The sequence below is a fragment of the Calliphora vicina genome, chromosome 2, assembly GCF_958450345.1.
Source record: "Calliphora vicina chromosome 2, idCalVici1.1, whole genome shotgun sequence".
Taxonomy (NCBI): domain Eukaryota; kingdom Metazoa; phylum Arthropoda; class Insecta; order Diptera; family Calliphoridae; genus Calliphora; species Calliphora vicina.
The window spans coordinates 55900033-55923922 of NC_088781.1; the positions used below are offsets into that span (position 1 = coordinate 55900033).

The 23890-nt window shown below is 33.3% G+C and overlaps 1 protein-coding gene across 1 annotated transcript; it reads right to left on the minus strand.

The window, feature by feature from the left end:
- Nucleotides 1-20476: 20476 nt before the first annotated feature.
- Nucleotides 20477-21544, minus strand: jhamt (juvenile hormone acid methyltransferase). Its single transcript, XM_065500734.1, has 3 exons — nt 21171-21544; nt 20819-21102; nt 20477-20760 (listed from the first exon to the last, which is right to left on the minus strand). The coding sequence occupies exons 1-3, from the start codon at nt 21542-21544 to the stop codon at nt 20510-20512; spliced, it is 909 nt and encodes a 302-aa protein (XP_065356806.1). The 3' UTR covers nt 20477-20509.
- Nucleotides 21545-23890: the final 2346 nt, after the last annotated feature.

Genomic DNA, 23890 nt, shown 5'->3' on the forward strand with positions numbered 1-23890 from the left:
TTTTCAAATTTTATTAACCAACTGTCTCTATTTTCCCAATTGAGTCAATGAACTGTATATAAGGAAAAACATTTTCTTACTGGTACTGTAATATTCATTCCTTATTCGTCCCTTTCTTCCTTCCTTCAGCCAGTATTACAAACTTTCCAATATTGTTTTGCCTCGAAATTAATGACATTTAGTTTATATTTTTGTTATAAACGTTGCTGTTGTTGTTGCTGTGGTATCTGTAACAATATTGTTAGTTTGTTGTTATTTTAAAAGTAGTGTTGGGTGTCTTCTCCTAGTGTTCGGTTGTTGTCTAGTAGTAATTTCTCTTAGTATTTTTCGTATTTTATTTTTTGCTGACGTTAACTTGAAAATAATTTTATCCTTTCAATTAAAGTTTCTTTTATTTTGTTGTTGTTGTTATTTTGCTCCCCATTTAAGCTTATTTCTTTACATATGATTGCTTTCTAATAGATTTTCTATAGTGTCAAGACATAATCGTTGGTACTCGTAATGGGCTCTGGTGATTGGCGGTGCACTGTGGGTTGGTTGTAGATGAAAAGTAACATTTGTTAACGTTGTTGGGAGTTTTTCTAAACTTTGGATTATAGTTAAGCAGTACCCCTTCCAGTATGGTTGGTATATCTTGGTGAAAACTCACACCTTGATGTTAACCCTCTAACTGGCAAGACCGCGGGGTATGTTTGCTTATTTTCCCCGTTATAACGGTAAATATGTGTAAAGAGACAAACAATTTACTTATTGTGATAAACATGAACGTGCACTTGTCTTTTGTTTTTTTTTAATCCAACGATTTTTCTTTTTTTTTCAAACAATAACCTGGTTTTTTTTTGTTCAAAATAAAATTGGCCGGTTAGAGGGTTATGCTCCAAAGGTAAATATGTAGCGAAAACGGGGCTTTAGGGTTAAACGGGCCTCGGCTGAACGCTTATTAATTTAAAGTCGCATAGATGATCTACAGCTATTTAATTGCGAAATTCAAAATTCAATGGAAGCGAATCCCCCTTCCTCAATTCTTTAAACAGTATTAAAATACTTTGTAACAATGAACCTTTATTATTAGCAGAATTTTACAAATATTATGCACCCTAAACAATTTCTTTCATATTTTACTTTTTTTAACATTTAATACTTTGTATCTGAACGTTTATTTCCTTATATATTCCTTTCATGTCATATTTCTTTCAAATGTTCTAAAATCTTTTCCATATTTTTTAATTTCTTTCCCACTGTTTTTTATTTAACAAAACCAAACAACTTTCAAAAACGGCTCTGTAAAAGTTTAAATTGAATATTTTTTAAATAAAGTAAAAAAATCAAATTATGGAATGTATTTTAATTGAAAAATTAGTTTTTATCAAGAAAAAGTGATGATTATGAAGTTTGTTTAACATTTAATTATAAATTTAATTGAACGATGAATAACAAAAGTTTGTATGGCAGGTGAAGCCATTATAAGTATTCAATTCGATGTTTACGATTTCATGTTTAAACTTATTATTGAAATGACTATTAATTATTAATAATTAACTACTCACAAAAATTAATTATTAATAATTAATTTTTGTGAGTAGTTTAATTGGAACCGATTACGGCCTATTGGCTAGGATTCTGTAACTGAATGAATAAAATAAAAAAATAAAAATAATTAGTATTTGATAGTTTGTTATTTTAAATGTGTAAAAGGACGGACAAATTGAAAAAACGAAAAAAAAAATTTTTTTAAAAATTTTAAAAAAACAATTCATAAAATTTTTTGTCCAAAAAATGAAAAAAACTCCAAAAAAATAAATTTTGTTTACCTAAAAATATTAAAAAATTTTATTTTGAAGTATAATTTGGTGAAGGGTATATAAGATTCAGCACAGCCGAATATAGCTCTCTTACTTGTTTAAAATCAAATTGTATTCTAGAATACTTTGGCTAAATAGTAAGCTGTTCTAGTTTTCAAATCAGATATCAGTTCATTTAGTCTTCCTTAATTTGAAGATAAGGAACCAAACGCTTTGTAACTCTCTGAATTACAAAAGCTTTGTAATGTTTCCACTATTAATCCAAAATATCGTGCCACCTTACAAGTGACAGAGAAGAAAAGAGGTAGTTCTTCTCTGTCACTTGTAAGATGGTTCGTAGAGGTACCGAGAGTATTAGTAGTTAGAGAGTACAAATCGTATATAAGGGTTGATTACAGTCATATTAATCATAGGGACATCAAAAGTTCCTAACAGGACGCCTATTATTGGGGGATTGTAAACATAAATGTTAAAGTAGGAATCCAAATACAAGGTGAAGACCAATACCGACAAGATATTGCCAAAAAATATTTCGATTGCTATATGATGAGTCGCAGAACAAAACGTACTTTTTCGCATTTTTTCATATTTGGGTTTTTATAATATTTGGGTTGAAATCTTCTAGAAACAAATAAGTAACACTAGTACAAAACGAAAAAAAAAAATTTATTTAATTTCAATGTGTAATTTGTTTATATATTAGATCAGGATTAAAAACATTAATTTAAAATATTATCGTTAAAAAACGCATAATTTTATATCAAACATCCTTAACATTTCATGTGGTGATTTATGGCAGTTAGATGTATCTATTGATAAGTAAGAAACTTGTTACCATTTCCAGGTTCATGCAGTTTTTTAAGGGAGCGAAATAAATAAATCTCATTTTCCCAAAAATTTGAAATGCACGAATTCTGCGGTTCCTCATATATATTTAGCAGTTGTAGACAATTACCTTAAGTAAAAGGACAAAGAAGAGTGGTAGTCTATGGGAGTCAGAGGGTGATATACATATATAGTTCAGGAAACGAAATGTTCTCGAGTAGATGATGATATACTTACGATATACATATAAAGTATAATTTAATATAAAAGTAAATTACTTTAAGTCGAAGTTCATTTTAGACAAGCTATTGTGAATATTTAGGCAGCGATAAAGAAGAGTCGAAGTTTGACAGACGTTCATAAATCGTCGAAAATGAGAAATGTGCTCAATTCACCAGGCAAAGAGATAGAGCAGAAATATCTTACCACTCATGTGATTCAGTAAAACCAGATCCATTAGAAGAGGCCGGGCTCTCAATCGGAAATTATTTCGCAATTTTAACCAACACGAAATGAGTTGGGCGATGCGCTGCCGCATTTTATAAACCAGGTGGACTTTCACGATCTGGTGTATGACAGAAATATTGGGTGTATGATAGATGGCGTATCTATTAGGGTATTCAATTAATCGGGTTTCTGGTTTAATCGGTTAATCGAGCAAATAATTAATCGGGGTTTAGATTTAATCGGTTAATTTTAAATTATTCGATTAACCGAATAATTTCTATTTAAATGTTAAACTGAAACTAAATCACGAATTTTGTGAATTGAAGTATTTTATTAATAAAAAGAACAAAAACATAAAAAATAAACAAAACATAACCATTCAACCAAAAAGTAAATAATTTTCTTTAGTTTTAATAAAACTCGATTTGGAAAAACTCCCACGCTGATTGTAGATATTGGAGAAATCGAAAGTAAAACAAGATATAGAATATTCAATTTGTCAGTTATTTTTTTAGTTTTTTCTAAGCATATAAAATCCACCATTATACCATTGAAGTCCTTTTTGGACTTTTTAGATTTTAAATACTTTTAATAATTTCGATAAGTTCTGATAAAAACTCGTTTCAGTAGTGTCTCCAGTTTCGTCTATTATCATGTTCTCATCCGACAATTACATGTAAATTAAATATATCAGTTATTATACTCACTAAACATATTTCTTGAATGTTCGAAAAAATATGTAATTTTACTTTGACATTTGTATTTGAATTAAAATGTAAAATTAAAAACAAACAAAAATATGTTAAAGTGCAAAAAAAAAATAAATTTCGGTTAATCGGTTAACCGACACAAATTAATCGGTTTATTCGTTATTTGAAAATTGGCAATTTTGAATTATTCGAACAGTTAACCGACCAAAATTAATCGGTTAACCGATTAACGGTTAATCGATTGAATACCCTAGTATCTATTGAACGCGGTTTTTGTTCTTAATAACTTATATGTCATTTTGAAGGGTATATATCTGTCATTTATTCTCACAAAATTTTTGAATATTACAGTGTAAGCAACAACATTTTTTTTTTTGTTTTGAAAATGTCGAATTTGATGCCAACAAAGAGGCATATGCGGGAAGTTTTGCTTTACTTCTTTAATTTAAAAAAAAATTACCGCTGAAGCACACCGATTGCTCACCAAAGTATATGGTGAATGTGTTCCATCGTTTTCAACGTGCAAGAGATGGTATGTTCGGTTCAGAAGTGGTGATTTTGACACGGAAGACAAAGATCTCCCAGACCAGTCACACAAGTTTGAAGACCAAGAATTGGAGGCATTACTCAATGAAGATTGTTGTCAAACTCAACAAGAGCTTGCAAAATAATTGAGAGCTACTCAAGCAGCAATTCAAAACGTTTGCGAGCAGCAGGATTCACCCTAAAGCTGTGACATTGGGTAAAATACGAATCGTAGCTGAGAGACCTTGAAAGAAGATTTTGTATGTCTGAAATGCTGTTTGAACGCTATAAATGCAAATAATTTTTACACCGAATCACTACTTGCGGTGAAAAATGGATTCATTACGATAATCCGAAGCATAAGAGAACGTATGTGATGCCCAGCCAACCAGTCGAATCGACACCAAAGCGAAATATCCATGGCGATAATGTAATTCTTTGTATTTTGTGGGATCAAAAGGGTCCTATCTATTATGAGCTGCTGAAATCTGGCCAGACCATCAGAGGGAACCTGTATCGAACGCGTTTGAAGAGAGCATCGGCCGAAAAACTCCCAGAATATGCGACCAGACACGAAACAATAATATTCCATCATGACAACGCTTGGCCAAATGTTACAATACCTGTTAAAAACTATTTAGAAATAAGTGGTTGGGAAGTTTTGCTACACCCGCCTTATAGTCCAGAACTTGCCCGTCCGACTTCTATTTGTTTCGATCGATTCAGAAAGCTCTCTCTGTGATACGCTTCACTTCAGAACAGAGTATCCGAAAAGAGCTTGATACGTTATTGCCATCAAAATATGAACAGTATTTTCGGCTCGGAATCCATATGTTGCCAAAATGTATATTGTACAAATGTTTCAAAATAAAAGCTAACCATTTTAAAAAATCTCGCAGTTTTAGACATACACTGTCTCAAACAATTGTCCGTACCCCATACAGTTGAAAATATATTTGATTATATTTTGAAAAATAATTATCCGATTCGAATAAAGTAAATGTTTTTTAAAAGTCCAACTGGTGATTATTAAAACTGCCAATTAATAGTAAATTAAAAATAGGTTCACATTTATTTTTAACAAAAAAATTAAAAATAGTTCAAAATATTAACTCAAAAAATTGTCCGTACCCTATAAATAAATTTGCATATGTATTTACAAAATGCAAATTATGATGATGTATGATGTCCTTAATATTGAATATGGTGTCCTTTATCAGCAATTACGTCTCTTAAGTGATTTTTCACCGATAAAGCCAGTTTTTCTGAAGTTCCTCTACCAATATTCCACCATTCTTGAACGTTTGGGATGTTTGCTTCAAAGATCTTCATTACACCGACTACAAATGGCTGCCTCGTATCCGCCATCAGCTTGGGCAGAGTAGCATTTTGAGTAAATTTTGTTCGTCCACTCGAAGTTAACAGTGCAGTTATGGTGGACTTGAAAAAACAAATATATCAATTAAAAATGTTGGTTAAAACGTTTGAAAACATTTTCCATATACTTACATCACATCTCTTTCATTATTTCGATTAATTACGCAAAAAAAACTTTTGGAAAAAAAATCTGTTTATCTTTGTGTGCACTTTTAATTTAATAAATTTTTCGTTATTTTCTTTTAATTTTTAAAATAATTGATTGGAGAAAACAAAAAAAAAAAAAAGAAGAAAAGTGCTGTTGTTATGTGGTTTCGAAACCCAACACGAGTACATCACTGTTTGAAGTAATTTTCTTTTGTTGTTTTTGTTCATTTTGTGATTAAACGAATATTGGTTGGTGAATGAATGAAAACTCACTCGTATTTTGTATAAGCGAAAATCAGCTTAGGGGCTCATTATCCACGTTTATAAATAATGAACAAAATAACAAACATATAACAACAACAAAAAGGAGAATTATGAAAAAAAAGTAACAAAAAAATATATTTTTAATTAATTTTTTAACACACCAAAAATAAAGGAAAAATTAAAACCAACTAACAATAACATGGAAAAAAAATGGTACGCGAAACAAATGGAAAAAAGTCAAAAGGGAAGTAGGGTGGTTGCCCAGTAGATTTACAAGTAGTCAATGCATCCCTGGAGACAGTAATTGTCCCGTGGCTGACTTTTATTTACATATTTTGGGACATTTGAGAGAGAGAAGTCAATTGGTTACTTTAAACATCCCAGGTAATCTAGAGTGAAGTCAATTGCTATTTCAGTGTCTCTAGGTAATCTAGAGTGTAGTCACTTTAATTGTTTATTTTGTACTGCTTGTCACTTCGTCACTTTAGTGCCTCTAAGTAATCTAGAGTGTAGTCACTTTAAACTTGTATTTTGTACTGCATTTTAAAAAGTAATCTATTGAAGAGTAGACGGAGGAAATTTTGTTTACAAGCAATCGGTTATTGGAATGTTTAGGTCTTTTTAAATGACTATTTGAGGTCAATTAGCACCCGTACATGTTAAAATAACTTGTTATGTAGCTGAGCAAGTGACGAGTTACGTAGATTCAATCCAATGCATTGACTACTACAGACTAGCTATTTGTAATCTGTGTGGGATCAATTGAACCCCTGCGCATGTTAAACAACTAGTCGCGTAGCTAATTATGTAACTAGTGGTCATCATAAAAGGTAGGTAATATCACCAGTTCGGGACTGTCACCCAGAACTGCTGGGTGGTGCTTCAATTTGGATGGATGTTGCAGCACGCGAAATATTATTTTATAATTTCCTGGATATTTAAGTTTAACAGAAGAAAAAAAAACAACTTTTTTGGTGTTTTTGATAAAAAGATGAAAAAAACTTGTTTTGAAAAATTCATTTACTTTGATAATTACTTTTTTTACATGTATTTCTTTTAATTTGTTGTTGGTTTTACTGGCAAAAGAAAAGGGATGAAGGTGTTTTACTTAGTTTATCAGGTGTAATGCACCCACACACACTCTCTTCTCAAACATTTACCCAAAATAGATGTTATTCTTTCTTTTGCCAAAGATTTAATTATTTTGTGGCCCATTCAATATGGTTTTGAGAGCAGAAGGAGAAAAAAAATTGAAACAAAAACAGGCACCAACCATCTTTAAACTCATTAATTGATTTTGGTTTATTTGAAAAGGGATTTATTTTCTTTTACAATTTTACTTTTTGTTGTTCTTTTGAGTTTCTTTTGAGTTTCTTATTAAACCGCATAAACAACTTTGGTAAACAGAAATGTGAAACCTTTGAATGCTGGAAAATTCATTTGAAGACGTTGGTAATAAAAATTTGAAGGCTGTTCGAATAATCATTAAGGAAAACACATTAAAATTAATGTCCAATTGTATGGATCTTTTCTTACAGCTAAAATCTTTTCGTTCGATATTCGACAATGATGATAAAAACCTTTTCCAATCAAATATCTTTAACAAATATGTTGGGTAATTTTACAATTTTGAAATTTAGCGGATCTTTTATAATGAACCATCAGCAAAAACAAGTAAGAGTACTATATTCGGCCGTGCCGAATCTTAAATACCCCCCACCTAAATATGATAGTATAACAACTGAAATAATATAACAATTGTTAGTAAGACTAGTTACGCAGAAGATATTTTATTTCAAATGTACAAACAATTGTATATAATTCAGCAATTTATAACTGAAATTCTTATTAGAACGTATGAAATTTAACAATTTATATACTTAATAATTAGTTAATACGTTTGGATCAACATTTTTCCCTTTTAAACTTAAGTGAAGAAGCAGAGTATAAAAAAAGGGTATACGAATATATTTAGACAAATTTCAAAATATTTGGTTGTGGGAGCTATGACCTATTATGATTCGATTGTCATAAAATATTTTTACATGATTTTTATGTATTTATATGAGAGCTGTGGCCAATTATGGACCAATATTCACAAAATTCAGTATTATGATTTTTGAATACAAATTACTGATCTGTGTACTATTTTGGTTTAATATATGGATGCTATGACCTATTATGTATCCTAAGTATTTAAGGGCTATTTTTGTAGAATTTCATATAAACAACGCTATTAACAAGAGTGGACCTTATATGGGAGCTATGCCGAATTATGGACCAATATTTAAAAAATCTTGTAGTACGATTCTTGTATATAAATTACTGATCGGTATAAAATTTTGGTTCAGTATAGATTTTTATGGATATTTGTGCAGGTTAATGTGTTTTCCTGAAGTGGTTCTTATATGGAGGTTATGACCAATTATGGGCCTATCATCATAAATTTTGGTACATCGATTTTTGTATATATTGAATAAATTTGTTTTGAATTTCAACCTGATAACTATATTTGTATGAAATTTATGAGATTTTCCGGAGTGGACCATATATGTGAGCTATGGTTAAATATGGACCGATATTCACAAAATCCAGAAGTATGATTACTGGATTCAAATTACTGGATCTGTGCGTAATTTCATTTTGATATCGATATGTTTTTAATACTTTTTAAGGTTAATATCTTTTTTCGGAAATGGGCCTTATAGGGGAGCTATGACCAATTATCTGCATAAAATTTGGTACAGTGATATCTATATATATGAGTATAATTTTTGTCGAATTTTAGCATGATAAATGTATTTATAAGAGATTTATGAGAACTTAACTGATTTTTGGAAATGGACCTTATATGGGAGCTATGGTCAAATATGGACCGATATTCACAAAATCCAATATTATGATTTCTAAATATAAATTACGGATCTGTGTGAAATTTTGTTTTGATATTGATATTTTTTAGATATTTATGTAGGTTATTGTGTTTTTCGGAAGTGGTCCTTATATGGGAGCTATAACCAATTATCGGCCGATCTTCATAGAATTAGGTACAGCGATTTTGGTATATATGGGGATTATTTATATCGAATTTCAACTTGATAGCGATATTTATAAGACATTTATGCTTATTTAAGAGATTTTCGGAAGTGTACTTTATATGGGGGCCATGGTCAAATATGGGCCGATCCACGAAAAATTTTGTAATATAATTTATTTTACCACGAAACTTATTTTTGCTGAATTTTATGTGGATATTCCTATTCTGTAGGCATTTATAGACCATAGAACCATATTTCGAGAAAAAATTTGTATGGGGGCTAGGAGAAATCATGGACCGATTCTTATAATTTTCACCAGAGTTACTCCGTTTATCATAAAAGTAACGAGTGCAAAATTTTATGATATTAGCTGCAATATATTTACAAAAAATGTCCAAAAATATGTGAAAATTATCAATTTTTTTTTGAGGTTGTCCCACATTTTCATTCATAACTTTGGTTCCACTGTACCGATTTCGCTGATTTTCAATACCAAACTGCTTAGGACAATACTAAACATTTTTCTTGCAACTCTACTAAGTTTGTTTGCGTATTTTGAACGTGAGCGTGTTTTACAAAGACGGACAGACGGACAGACAGACGGACATGGCTCAATCGACTTAGAATTTCATAAGGATCAATAATATATATACTTTGTTGAGTCTCAGATGAATATTTCTCAATGTTACACACGGAATGACAAACTTATATATACCCTCATTCACCACTTATGGTGGTGGAGGGTATAAAAAAGGGTATACGAATATATTTAGACAAATTTCAAAATATTTGGTTGTGGGAGCTATGACCTATTATGATTCGATTGTCATAAAATATTTTTACATGATTTTTATGTATTTATATGAGAGCTGTGGCCAATTATGGACCAATATTCACAAAATTCAGTATTATGATTTTTGAATACAAATTACTGATCTGTGTACTATTTTGGTTTAATATATGGATGCTATGACCTATTATGTATCCTAAGTATTTAAGGGCTATTTTTGTAGAATTTCATATAAACAACGCTATTAACAAGAGTGGACATTATATGGGAGCTAGGCCAAATTATGGACCAATATTTAAAAAATCTTGTAGTACGATTCTTGGATATAAATTACTGATCGGTATAAAATTTTGGTTCAGTATAGATTTTTATGGATATTTGTGCAGGTTAATGTGTTTTCCTGAAGTGGTTCTTATATGGATGCTATGACCAATTATGGGCCTATCATCATAAATTTTGGTACATCGATTTTTGTATATATTGAATAAATTTTTTTTTGAATTTCAACATGATAACTATATTTGTATGAAATTTATGAGATTTTCCGGAGTGGAACTTATATGGGAGCTGTAGTTAAATATGAACCGATATTCACAAAATCCAGAAGTATGATTACTGGTTACAAATTACTGATCTGTGCGTAATTTCATTTTGATATCGATATGTTTTTAATATTTTTTAAGGTTAATATTTTTTTTTTTGGAAATGGGCCTTATAGGGGAGCTATGAAAAATTATCGGCCAATCTGCATAAAATTTGGTACAGTGATGTCTATATATATGAGTATAATTTTTGTCGAATTTTAGCATTATAAATGTATTTATATGAGATTTATGAGTACTTAACTGATTTTTGGAAGTGGACCTTATATGGGAGCTATGGTCAAATATGGACCGATATTCACAAAATCCAGTAGTATGATTTCTAAATATAAACTACGGATGTGTGTGAAATTTTGTTTTGATATTGATATTGTTTAGATATTTATGTAGGTTATTGTGTTTTTCGGAAGTGGTCCTTATATGGGAGCTATAACCAATTATCGGCCGATCTTCATAGAATTAGGTACAGCGATTTTGGTATATATGGGGATTATTTGTAAGACATTTATAAGACATTTATGCTTATTTAAGAGATTTTCGGAAGTGTACTTTATATGAGGGCTATGGTCAAATATGGCCGATCGACGAAAAATTTTGTAATATAATTTTTTTTTACCACAAAACTTATTTTTGCTGAATTTTATATGGATATTCCTATTCTGTAGGCATTTATAGACCATAGAACCATATTTCGGGAAGTAATTTGTATGGGGGCTAGGAGAAATCATGGACCGATTCTTATAATTTTCACCAGAGTTACTCCTTTTATCATAAAAGTAACGAGTGCAAAATTGTATGATATTAGCTGCAATATATTTACAAAAAACATCCAAAAATATGTGAAAATTATCAATTTTTTTTTGAGGTTGTCCCACATTTTAATTCATAACTTTGGTTCCACTGTACCGATTTCGCTGATTTTCAATAAGAAACTGCTTAGGACAGTAATAAACATTTTTCTTGCAAATCTACTATGTTTCTTTGCGTATTTTGGACGTGAGCGTGTTTTACAGAGACGGACAGACAGACGGACATGGCTCAATCGATTTAGAATTTCATAAGGATCAATAATATATATATACTTTGTTAGGTCTCATATGAATATTTCTCAATGTTACACACGGAATGACAAACTTATATATACCCTCATTCACCACTTATGGTGGTGGAGGGTATAAAAACCATAAATTTTTAAATTTTTATCAAATATTCGTGCAGTTGAAGATTAACTACCTGGGGAGTCTAGCAAATTCTGAATTTAGCTATGTCTGTTGTGGGCCTGCGTAAAGTATCGCCATTTTCTATTGAGTATTTATATATTGGCCGTTGATTTGTTCTGCTCCATAGATTTGCGTTTGATATTGTTGCAGGCCAGAATATCGGAATAATTCTTCGCAAACATCGGTTTGCAAATACCTGGACAGCATTTATGTCACGTGGCAGCGCGTTCCACGTCTCGCTAGCATATAGGAACGCGGATTTGACACAGCTGTTGAACAACTTTATCTTGTTGTTGAAAGAGATGACGGTTGATTTCCATATTGGACTTAACATGCCGAATGCTTGATTGACTATTGATGCTACATCATCCAGTTCGACATTGAGTATTTGGAATATGTTGGTATTTATGGTGTTAGATCGAATGCTTTTGCTCTTGGCGGTGTTTATCCTTAGACCAGCCTTTGCCGCTTCGTTCTCTAGAGCCTTGAGTTTTGATATCATATAGCGATGGCTATGTTAAGTAAGCCGATGTCGTCTGCATATTCATGACATTCAAGGCGTTCATTGAGGCTTAATCTAATTCCTCTGCTAGCTCGAGTTGCATCAAGCTCAATGTTGAACAACAAAGCCGATAATACGCATCGTTGGCTGACTCCTGTAAGAACTTCGAAACGATTGCTTAGGATATTGTCATGCACTGCTAGGCAACAAACATTCTTATAGAGTGATTGGATAACTTTTATAAGTTTTGGTGGAATACCTTTAAGAATATCGTAAGATTTTTCGAAGTCGATAAAGACCATATCCAAAGGTGACTGCCACTCGTTGTATTGTTCCGCAATCATCCGCGAGATATTGATGTGATCAGTCGAAGGCTTTTGTGGACGGAACCCAGCCTGCTCTTGCCGAAGTTCCGGCAAAATAGCTTATGCTATGGTATTCAAGCAGCCGCCCAAAACCTTCGTCTCGTACGTGAACTGGGTCCAATAGAAGAAGAAAAATGAGAACAGAAAGAAGGAAAAGGGAAATATAAGTTAAAGAAAAGGGAAATCTATAGATTAAGTTATAATGAAATTTTCAATAGTAGAGTGTAGATAAAAAGAGAAAAGAAAGAGGAGAGGGGTTGAGAACTCAAAGAATTCGAATAATGCAGACCATCATGGGTTGGTGGATCCCTAATAGGTACAATTTGCATGTCCGGTCTTATCAACCATCCGCTTTCCCTGATAAAGGCGTCTATACACCTTAGTTCCTTCACAGATAACCCGGAGAGGGTACTAAAGAATCGCCCACCTTAAAGCCTGGCACGTAGAGCACCCAGTACCGAATAGTTCCAGAAGAAGTGTAGGATGGTCTCTTCCTGCTTCTGACAACTTCTACAGAAGTAGTTTACAGTCCAACGCAGGCCATATCATCCTCGTGGTGGCACAGGTGGATTCATTACCCCATCTTGCTTGGGCAAGTTCGTAATATGCGTCATGTATCAGTTCCTTGCAGGTAGACAGCGGGATTCCGCAGAGGAAGTCTATTTCGTCGTCCGACATCAAGGCTCCTCTCCCGCCAAGTCATCAGCAATACAATTGCCCTCATTATCCCTGTGTCCACGTACCCATGTGAGTACAACTGTCGAATGTCTCGCCATCTCATTTAAGTATGTCCGGCATTCCTGGACCATGTTCAATGTTGTATAAACACCTACCAGGGATTTAAATGCGGATTTACTGCAAGTATATATACGGATATCTCTATCAGATACACTGTAATATCTGAACCAATTTTCCGCTCTTCTTATGGCCGATATCTCGGCCTGAAGGATGCTGCATCCATTTGGGAGTATAAAGGATATTCTTATTATGAATTCAGGAATTTATATAATCACCGTATAGATTGATAGCCTCATCCGTATAGATTGATAGCCTCATTTCATCGACGGTGAGACCATCAGCAGGCTTCATACTGGATTGGATTGAGATTTTGGGGATGCAGTAATCAATATGATCAGGAAGATTTTGTAAGCTTCCTATTACGCAGGCATGTCCATAGGATCTAAAATTCCATGCGTTGCAGGCGTTGAGCCTAAAGGCCGTGTTTAGTGCCAGTTTCCTGGCCATTGGATCTACTGGAATTAAGTAGAGTAAAAAGCGACTTCGTCGCGTTCCACGTCTCGCTGGCATATAGGAACGCGGATTTGACACAGCTGTTGAACAACTTTATCTTGGTGTTGAAAGAGATGACGGTTGATTTCCATATTGGACTTAATATTGATTGACTATTGATGCTACATCATCCAGTTCTTGGCGGTGTTTATCCTTAGACCAGCCTTTGCCGCTTCGTTCTCTAGATACCATATATCTGTGACTTCGTCGCCGTAGTTCGCAATGCCCCTGTTATCAGGATTGCCATTCGTCTTAATACCCTTTAAAAAAGTATGCTATTAGAGGCCCTATGCATTGCTCTCCACCAGACAGAGACCCCATAAAATAATATAGGTTTAGTAGCCAATTCATGTTCCAGGGTCTATAACCCCATCTAGTGCCTATGGCTCTGTTGCAGACATACATAGCCGTCATGGCCTTAGCTGCTCTTGCCTCTGGCCAAATAGCTTGGGATATTCCGTTATTTATAATGTGTGCTATGATCTTGTTTACTACGCTGAGAATGGTTATAAGTATCTCTCCAATTTTGACATTCCGTAATGTCTCAGTTTTTGGGAATGTTTACGATAATACTTTCTTTGAGCTGGGGATCCAATTCGTTAGTAGACCAGAAGGTTTGGATCAGTAGTTTTAGGAAGGATGATTATGTTTGGTTGTTCGCTTTGATCATTTCAGGTGCAATGTTAATTATCTGCTTCAGGCCTTATTTGCCTTTATAGCTGAGACAGCGTAAAAAATTCGGGAGCCTCAATTGGGATATCTTGTCTTACGTTATGGCTAGGGCAAGTACACTTGCTTTTAGTAGCAAAGGGTGGGTTGGACAGCAAGCTAGAGTAGTGTTGTCTCCATATTTCAAGTTGTGCCGACCGGGATGTTGTTAACACTCCCTCGGTGTTCTTGAAAGGCTTTGTGGTTCCAAAGTTTTTATCAGTGAGCTTTTTGGTGATATCATAAAGATATCTTGGTCTGTGCTCTTCTTTTCTTTTTGGGAATCGCGTGCGAGTTTTGTGTAAAATTGTTTTTTGTCTCCTTTAGCGCTTCGCTTCACTTGTTTGTCTTGCCGGCTGTAGTCTTCTCACAACGCAACTTTCTCCGTTAAAATTCTGGCTGCATTAAGTTTAGATTTAAAATCTCTTCTTGATTGTATCAAATGCCAAGTGTCATCAGATATCCATTACTTTTTCCGTGGTGTTCTGTAACCAATATGCTCTCTCTGGCAGCATTCTCAAAATGTGCTTGGATGTTTGGCCATTCAGTAATAGGACGTTCAACGTTTAAGCCTTCCTTGACTTCTGTGATGTAGTTATGTCTCCTATCGTGAATTTCTTCGCTGATGTTTCGGGTCTTCGGATTGCAGGCTGATTTTAGCCGAGACGCACCAGTGTTAAAGTGCCATTCAGGTTACTCAGCAAAGCGAACGCCTTGTCACTCTAGCTCTCGTCAGATTGGGTAATCTTGGCGATATTACCAGGGAATATTTTATCAATGGGCGGAAGTAGTGAGCTGCTTGGGAAATTCAGTAAAGGAATCACTTCTGGCTATATTAAAGTGGATAGCTTTCAGAGAACTTTCCACTTTTAGAAAAATACCATTCCCTTAAGCGCACAAAAATATCACCTACATTTAACCGGTGTTGGCCATTCCTGTTACTATCTCGTGTTAAGTCTTAATTCGAGAAAGATTTCAAATATTTAGTTTGCTACAGCCAGAAGTTTCGTCATAAGATTTTATTTGTTTTTTTTTTTTCATTTGTTACAAATAAATTCAATATTTATTTTCTTCAAGGTTTAAAGTTTTGTTTAAAAAAACCCAATCTTTTGCTTTTTTAGTAAAAAACAATAAATAGAAACAACAGAGCAGGGCTTCTTATGCTTAATTAAATATTCATCAAATACAAAAGAAAACTTTTAAATACTCATCACTAGCAAAGTACGCAACAACAGAGAAGCAACATAAGAAACTGAAACAGAACTAAAAAAAAACAGGATAAGGAAGGATATATATGGTTTTGTGTTTACAACGATAGATATTAACTTAAGAATAAGATTTTATTAAACTATTACTCATATGTATGTGGAGGGTAGAATTTTGAAAAGAAAAATCCCATTACATTCTCATTTACACATACGTAGTTGGAAAAACAAATAAGTCTTTTAAGTTTTTAACGATTAGTTGATGTTTACTAACACACACTCTTTCTTATAAACAAGTACACACACATATGTTTAAATCCTTATTAGTATTTTATATTCCTTGGCTAAAGGCCCTTGGAATGAGTTTGTGTGGCATTCAAATTTCTACTAAGAATACATGTCCGTTTTAATCAATAACAACAAATCATTGGTTTACTTTGTATTTTAAATCCTACAATTAAAACCCTTTCTTTATACACACACACAACCCCTTCGACTGCTGCCTAAATGTATGCTATGCTTTTTATGTGTAACAATACAATACAATGTATTGTTTGTATCCTTTTCCTTTTGTTGATTTTAAAATACACTGGCACTTACATACTTAGTTATTCCCTTTTGGGACATTAAAAACTCATTTCCACTTTTCTGTGTTCCCAAGTTCATGTAGGTTGGTACCCGTAAGTAGTCGTGCGATTTCAGTTGAGTCTATTCCGTCATTGTTTTAACAACTTGTTGTTCATTTGGTTGTATTGGGTTGGTTTGGATAAAAGTTTTTAAGATTTTATTACCCCTTTCTTTGTTTTGGCTGGCTTTACTGTTGCCGTTTTTTTTGCTATTGCTGTTGTAGTTGTTATTTACAATTCAAATTCAATTTTATTTAAACATATGCAAAGTTTTCTTTTAAAAAACAAACAACAATAAAGTAAACAGATAAACTTTAAATAATTTTTCAAGTGTCTGCTTAAGTATGTGTGAGCTATTAATAGGGGTTTCAAAATTATTTTCTTAGTTTAATGTGGGATTTATTTTAACAGACTACTCCTGAAAAGTCTATAAATATCAATTGAAATATATAAGTAAAGCCTATTTAATGGATTGGATGAAGATATGAAGAAATAATCAAAAACATTCTTTAATCATGAAAATTCATGCGTTTCAGCTTCAGTACAATCATAGTGTGAATTAGAATGAATTCATTCTTCTTATTCCATTCCTTTAAATATTTATTTCATTACAACTTAATTCATTGACTTCATTCCTTAGTAATTCAAACGTATTTTTATAGAAATAATTCCTTCTTAAATTGTTCAAGTCTGTATTTATTGAATGAATAGAATAGACTTTAAAGTTTAAACTATTTTTTTTTCAATTCATTTTGTAAATTATTAATAACAAAAATAAATTGAGAGAAGAAATTTGAATAAGATTTGAATTAACAAAAATTTAACCATTCAAAGGTTGAATGAATTTTATTATGAATTAGCTGAACCCGGTCCGCGTTACTGGCCCTTAGAAAACACTTATTATCTGTAGCCAGATGATGGCCGATGAGGTGGTCATATGACAAAGTTGACCTTAAAAAAAAGAAACGAATGAATTTAAGGCAAACGGGATATTATATTTATTAATTCATGTTAAGGCCAGAGGATATACAATTTTCTTGTTTTTTGTTTGAAGTAAAGATACATATATAAATTATTCGGTGTGCCAACTCGGGAGCAAGCCACCGTGTGAAAAACATGAATTTTCCAAATGTATGCCAGCAATAGTCAATGATTGGCCTTGTGCTTTGTTAATGGTTATAGGAAAGGCAAAATTAAAAGAGAACTGGGGCCGTTTAAATTCAAATGGTAAGTCGTTGGAAATCATCAGTACGACTTCGCCTTTGAATATGCCATCGATGATTGTTGCCTCAATTAAATTTGGTGAACATTTTTTGATGGCCAATCTTGTCCCGTTGTGTAATTTTGGAGCGTTTAAGTTGCGGAGAAGCATTATCGGTGATCCAACCTTCAATGTTAATACATGTGCTGGCATTCCGACTGAATTCAAAAATTTAGTAAGATAATTGATGGCTTGTTCTTCGTTCATTACTGTGTCAATCGATTTGTATGTCATTGTTTCGCCGGACAGTTTCAAATGAATTTGCTCATTGAGCTTGTTAAAATCATTTTCTGGTGCCAACATTACACGTTCCCACAATCAATCCGAATTTTTGTAGTTGGTTGTAAGACTTGGGAATACCTTGTCGACAATGGCTTTAATATTCATTTGCATTTGGAATTTTTCCATTTCCGGTGTCCAACAAAAGCACACGCATGTTCGTCAATAGCGTTCGGCTTCTGTAGCTTCATTTCCAGTGAAACAAATTTTAAGGTATCATCATTGGGAAGCGGTAGCAATGATCCAATTCTGTGGTACATTTGGCCTTTAACTTTAAAAGTGGACGAAGGACGTCATTTGAAAGCATGAGTTGTACATTCGGATATTTTTGGAAATCGGAGTGGCGCCGGAAATGTTACTTAAAAGAGCCTCAGGTGGCTCAATATTTGGTGGCAGAACAACTTTACCGTACAAACTACACTTTCGTGGGCATTCCTTAGGAAACTTCAAAACGCTGCAAGCAAAGTACGTCCTTGTAATGGACGCGATTTGCGTCCGCTTTCTGTTTCTGAAAAATATGAATTTTTTTTCCCATGTAAAAACTTTGAGCGACGAGCGGCACTGGTTAAAGTCGCACAGTGGCGCCATTTAAGTTTTTTCGTTGTAAAAATCATAACTTTTGAACCAAATAAGATAAAATTTAAAAGGCATTGATAGACAATTGATCAGCCTATGATATGAGTGTTTGAAAATGGTTATACGCCTTGTTTTATTTGGTTTTTCACGGTTATATGTGTCACTTTTGGAATGAAATTTTTGGATTGAAATTTTATCATTAGGTAAAGGAATAATTAAAGAACATATTTTGAAAATATGGCAAATATAGAAATTGATAGTTTTTTTTTATTTTCCATCAAAGTTAAGAAACATTGAAAAAATGGATAGTTGGTAGATACATGTTTATTCTTTTCTAATAAATATCTATCAATAGAATCAAAAATAATGACGATCCTTTATATAGTTTTCGATATATTGTATCTGAAAGCGGACCAAATTACCTAAAAATGGTCTGTTTTTTTTGAAAACTAAAAATCAGTCAACTTTGAAGGGCTATATCTTCTGAACCAAAAATCAGATTGTAATAAGAGTAGCATATCTGAAATCGTTGGACAATTTACTTTAAAAAAGGTTTGTTCAATATTTTTTAAGGGCACATGGAATTTTTGATTTTTGCAACCTCACTTGTTCTACGTGCGCTACTATGCGTAATTTAATCAAGCTCAAATTTCGGCTATCCCAATATCTGGAAAGGAGAATCGTTTTGTGGGTCCAGGCGAACAAAATTCCGCCATCGATTTTTTGTGTTCACCATGTGTGTATGTGTATTAGAATCGGAACAGTCGTTATTTCAATATTAGACTGGTTTGAATACTAAAAACTTTTCCCCACATTTTAGCTAAGGCTAACCCTTTTTTACATAAACTCTATAGTACACAAGTAATTGCATACACATTCTTAAATAGTTAGTGACTACTTATACTCGTATGACTGTGTGTGAATCCATTAAAATCACTTTGTTTTTACGATATAAAAGATACTCCTGTTATTTACGAATGATACTCGTGTGTTGGTAAGAGGAATGATATAAGCGGAAACTATGAGGATTTTGTTAAATTACAGTTATTTTCCTACGGTGTTGGGTTAGTGTTGCCTTTTTAACGTTTTGTTTATTTAGTTTTGTGTACTCAAAGTTCGATTTTAACAATGTTTTAAAAGGGTGGATTTCGTTTGGCGATCTAATGGTTGGGGTATCTAATCAGTTTTGTTTTTATTTTTTTAGTAGCTAATACTTAAGTGTGCTATGTCTTGGAAACCGGTTCAAGGAGCAACATTTTATCAATGGGTTTTATCATTCGCTCCAGTACAATCATCACTATCTTCATAAACTGTAATGACGAAACATTTTCGTGAAAATTTTGCGATATTCGGCTGTTCTCAATTTACCAGTATTATATTTTAGATGCACTAAAAAATTAAAAATATGTGCTTATAATATGCACTATAAAGAGAGAAAATATACACTAAAAACACAATATTGCCTAAATATAACTGTTTTACGAAGTCTGCTATTGATCAAAATATGACCTTTATGTTTGTGCAGACCAATACATAACATTTTGTAAGATCTGATACCCATTCCGCTCTCGTTTCTTGCAGAAGATGAGCTAGAAGGACTTTTCTTCACCTTCTAAACAATTTCATTCACATTTTATGAGGCATTGCGAGGCAGGTTTACTTACAGACCTTCAACGGATGACCTTCTAATATGCCTTCTTAAGTAGGGCTTCTATCAGCCGTCTAACATAAATGATTTTGCAATGTGTGTCTTTGTGTCTGCAATTAAACCCTTTAGGAAGGTTGAGACGTATTGTACATCATTGCATTGCGAATAATCAGATCTGTACTCTAAATTAAACCACATAGCATAATTGAATATCATTTAAGCACATTTATTTATTCATTTGCCACTTTATCTAAAACTATAATAACATTTTCTATCACAATTTAAACCAAAATAATATTAAACTAATTTAAACCCTTTTCCACTTTTGAAGGGCTAATCATATCACTTATACTGGCTCTGACATTTCTGGGAGACTTCTGGGCATAGGCAATCACTAACTTATAAGGTGAATTAAATGTGTAGTCTAATTCGTTGGAATGATGATCCTGCCTAAGATCCAAACTGGTAACAATGTTAATAAAATCATCCATAAAGCTGTCATGCAAAGACAGTGGTATGCGATCCAAAAAGGGACAAACTGCTTTGACGTTGTCTAAGGAAAGAAACTTAAAATTTAATATATTTTAAAATTATTATTTAAATTATCTTACCTTTAAGAATTTCTAGTCCCTCATAGACATATACTTTATGCTTTAACTCTACATGTACATTTGAAAATCCCACAGCCTTAAGCATGGCAGAGAACTCCAGTTTTGGATCGTTGGAATAGTGCAAGGGTGATATGAATTGATCTACATCCTTCATGTAGTTAGACCATTTGGAAGATTTACTTAGCAGTTTGTAGACATCAAAAATCGGATTAGCAGCCAGAAATACTAAAAGGCAGTCACCGCCTTCGACTCTTAAGAGATTATAAATGTTTTGCAAAGCTTGTCTGTAAAATACAAGTACATTCCTAAGTAATGCAATAATTTTAAACTAATTTAAACAAACAACAATTACCTTTGATTTTGTATCCAATGTAAGCAATAGAAAGATGTAACATGATCAAATTGCTGCTTCATATCATTTGGTATATCTCTCTCTGTGCCAATATCCAAGACTCTAAAATCACATCTCTCCTTTAAGTTGTAAACATTTTTGGCGTAATTTATCATTTTTGGGGAAATATCCGAACCCACAATTCTCTTAAACTTTGGCGGCATTATGGTATAAATGAAATCCATTAAAACATCTCCAGAACCTGAACCAACATCCAGCAAAGCATCTGAGCCATCTGAACGCCATTGTAGAATATTAGAATATTCCTTAATTATCTGTTCAGCATCGTGTCTCTGCACTTGATTGGCTCTATGATACAAACAGGCTTGATTCATTTTGTTGAGGAAGTGTTTTTTTTTTGTGTAAAGGAAATTTCGAAAAAGAGTTCCTAATGTTTCTTACTTGCACTCTTTATTGGATTTGTGATGTTCCATTGGAAATACTCAGCTTTTTATACAATTTAAAGATTTTGTGTGTTTCATGATACAAAACAAGTATTGGATATGGATATGAGATTATTTTTAAATTTAGTATTCATAAATAAATGCTGTATTCAAATGTATATAAATAAATATTCAAAGAATAGTGAGTGAATGAATAGCATTTAGTATTTGGGGAATTCACAGTGTTTGACAAATTATTTATCTCAGAGATTGCTTATCGGAGTGCTGCAATGGGATCATGTTGAATCTGTGTTGATTTTAATAAATGTTATTAAAAGACGCTTTTCCCGGTTTATATATAGCCAAATAACTCGATCGCATTGAATAAGAATTAATCAGCTTTGACTCAATATAAAGCCAGTGTTTTCAGTACAAACGATGACAGACTGTTCGGTATATAATAGTTTTTTTTGTAAAGGTTTATCTTTTTCCGACAGGATACCTTCATATGGAAGGTATCCTGTTTCCAGGCTACTACTAAAGATCCTAATAAGCCATGGCTGATACCGATTGATGGATAAAAGCTGGGAATATGCAACCTCATCCTGAAGATTTATAGGACTTAAAAGATGCAAACACATCTCACTACTGTCAGGATTACATTAACCTGCCGCTTTGATTCATCGTATTTTTCTGTGGTCGAGATCAACCGAGGAACGCCGGCATCGGAAGGATTATGTACCGATTTTGATTCTGATATCCTTGCCTTCTCTCATGTTCCTCGAGCTTCCTCGTTCGATCGTCTAGTCCTCTATACCGAGTTCCATATTATGATGCTTTAAAGTTGAAAACGTAGCAGAATAAGAGGAGAAATCTACAATCTCAGCATCGTACGAAAAGTTACTTGATCCAGGAGGTCGATTTATATACATATCATATTTAACTATTATATTTTCTTTGTTTGTTTTTCAGCATTTTGCGAAGAAGAATCCATTGTGTTGATATCGTCGTCATTTTATTGTGCGAATAGCAGCTGCAGCGTCAGCAATAAACCATTTGATTTGAAATTTTCATCAACATGGGTCTGTAAGACCCTTCCTGGTGCCGGAAGAGCACCTACCGTGAATAGTGCTCATAATATTGAACGTGTACGGGAGAGTGTACAGCATAGTCCCACAACATCAGCAAGAAGACGTTTCACACAACTTAGGCTATTACGGCGGTCACTGCAGAGAATTTTGAGTGCATTAGACTTGTTCCCATATAAAGTTCAACTTGTGCAAGAATTAAAGACGACAGACTACCATGAACGGCTTGACTATGGCATTCGTTTCCGTGAAAAAGTAGAAGAAAATCCAGATTTTGTTCACAATTTAATAATGAGCGATGAAGCCCATTTCCTCTTAAATACAAAACTGTAGGATTTGGACTACGGAGAATCCAAGAGCAGCACTTAAGTGTACTGTTTGGTGAGGTGTATGTTTCAATCTCTGTCAAAGTGGTTCCATATCAGACGATGTTGGAAAATTTTATTAGGCCAGCTGCGGAAAATCCTCCAAACTTGTGGTTTCAACAAGTAGATGGAGCCACAGCACGTAGTGTAGTTGAATCAATGGCTTTGGTAAGGGACATATTCGGGGAACGCATTATTTCGCTCACAAACACCACGTTCGCCGGATTTAACAGCTCCTGACAGTTTTCTTTGATTATATTTGAAGAAAGAGTGTGTGTCAACAATCCAAGAACCATTCCCTAACTAAAAATCAACATTCAAAATTAAATCTTGGCTATTACACCCGAAATTTTGCGAAAAGTTCTATTTCTAATGTCAGGTTACACAAAGGTACCTAATGTTTGGACTCAAGTGAGCTGCACTGTTTCCTGTCTCTACCATGCGGCTGCCTGTTAACCTAACCTATGGAAAATATGTTAAAAAGAGTACGTATGTGAGAAGCACAAATTGGCCATAACGATATAATTTTGTATTTAAAATAATAATTGCAAAAATAAAAAAGTTATAAACCACTTCATTAGCCAGAGTTCTCCTCGTTGGCACATCCGATGGTCTTGACACACTTTAACCATTTTTCGCCATCGAACGCAGCAAGAGAATCATTCTCACTTCATGCGAGTTCGTCAAGTAGTGTCCGCAAGATATTTTTCCCGAAAAGCATCCATATGTCGTATACATTTTCCCCACAGGTTGATTTACGATCTATGGATGACACTTGTAGCTCAGGAGCTGTTGTTAGCCTAGTTGATAGTTGCAGGAGCTTACTCTCAGATACATGCGTTTGC

Excerpts from the sequence above, each read along its gene's own strand:
- jhamt (XM_065500734.1), bottom strand. The coding sequence starts at position 21,544 with ATGAATCAAGCCTGTTTGTATCATAGAGCCAATCAAGTGCAGAGACAC. Across the intron at positions 21,103-21,170 it reads CATTGGATACAAAATCAAAG|ACAAGCTTTGCAAAACATTT; the intron begins GTAATTGTTGTT and ends TGTATTTTACAG. Across the intron at positions 20,761-20,818 it reads GGGACTAGAAATTCTTAAAG|ACAACGTCAAAGCAGTTTGT; the intron begins GTAAGATAATTT and ends TTCTTTCCTTAG.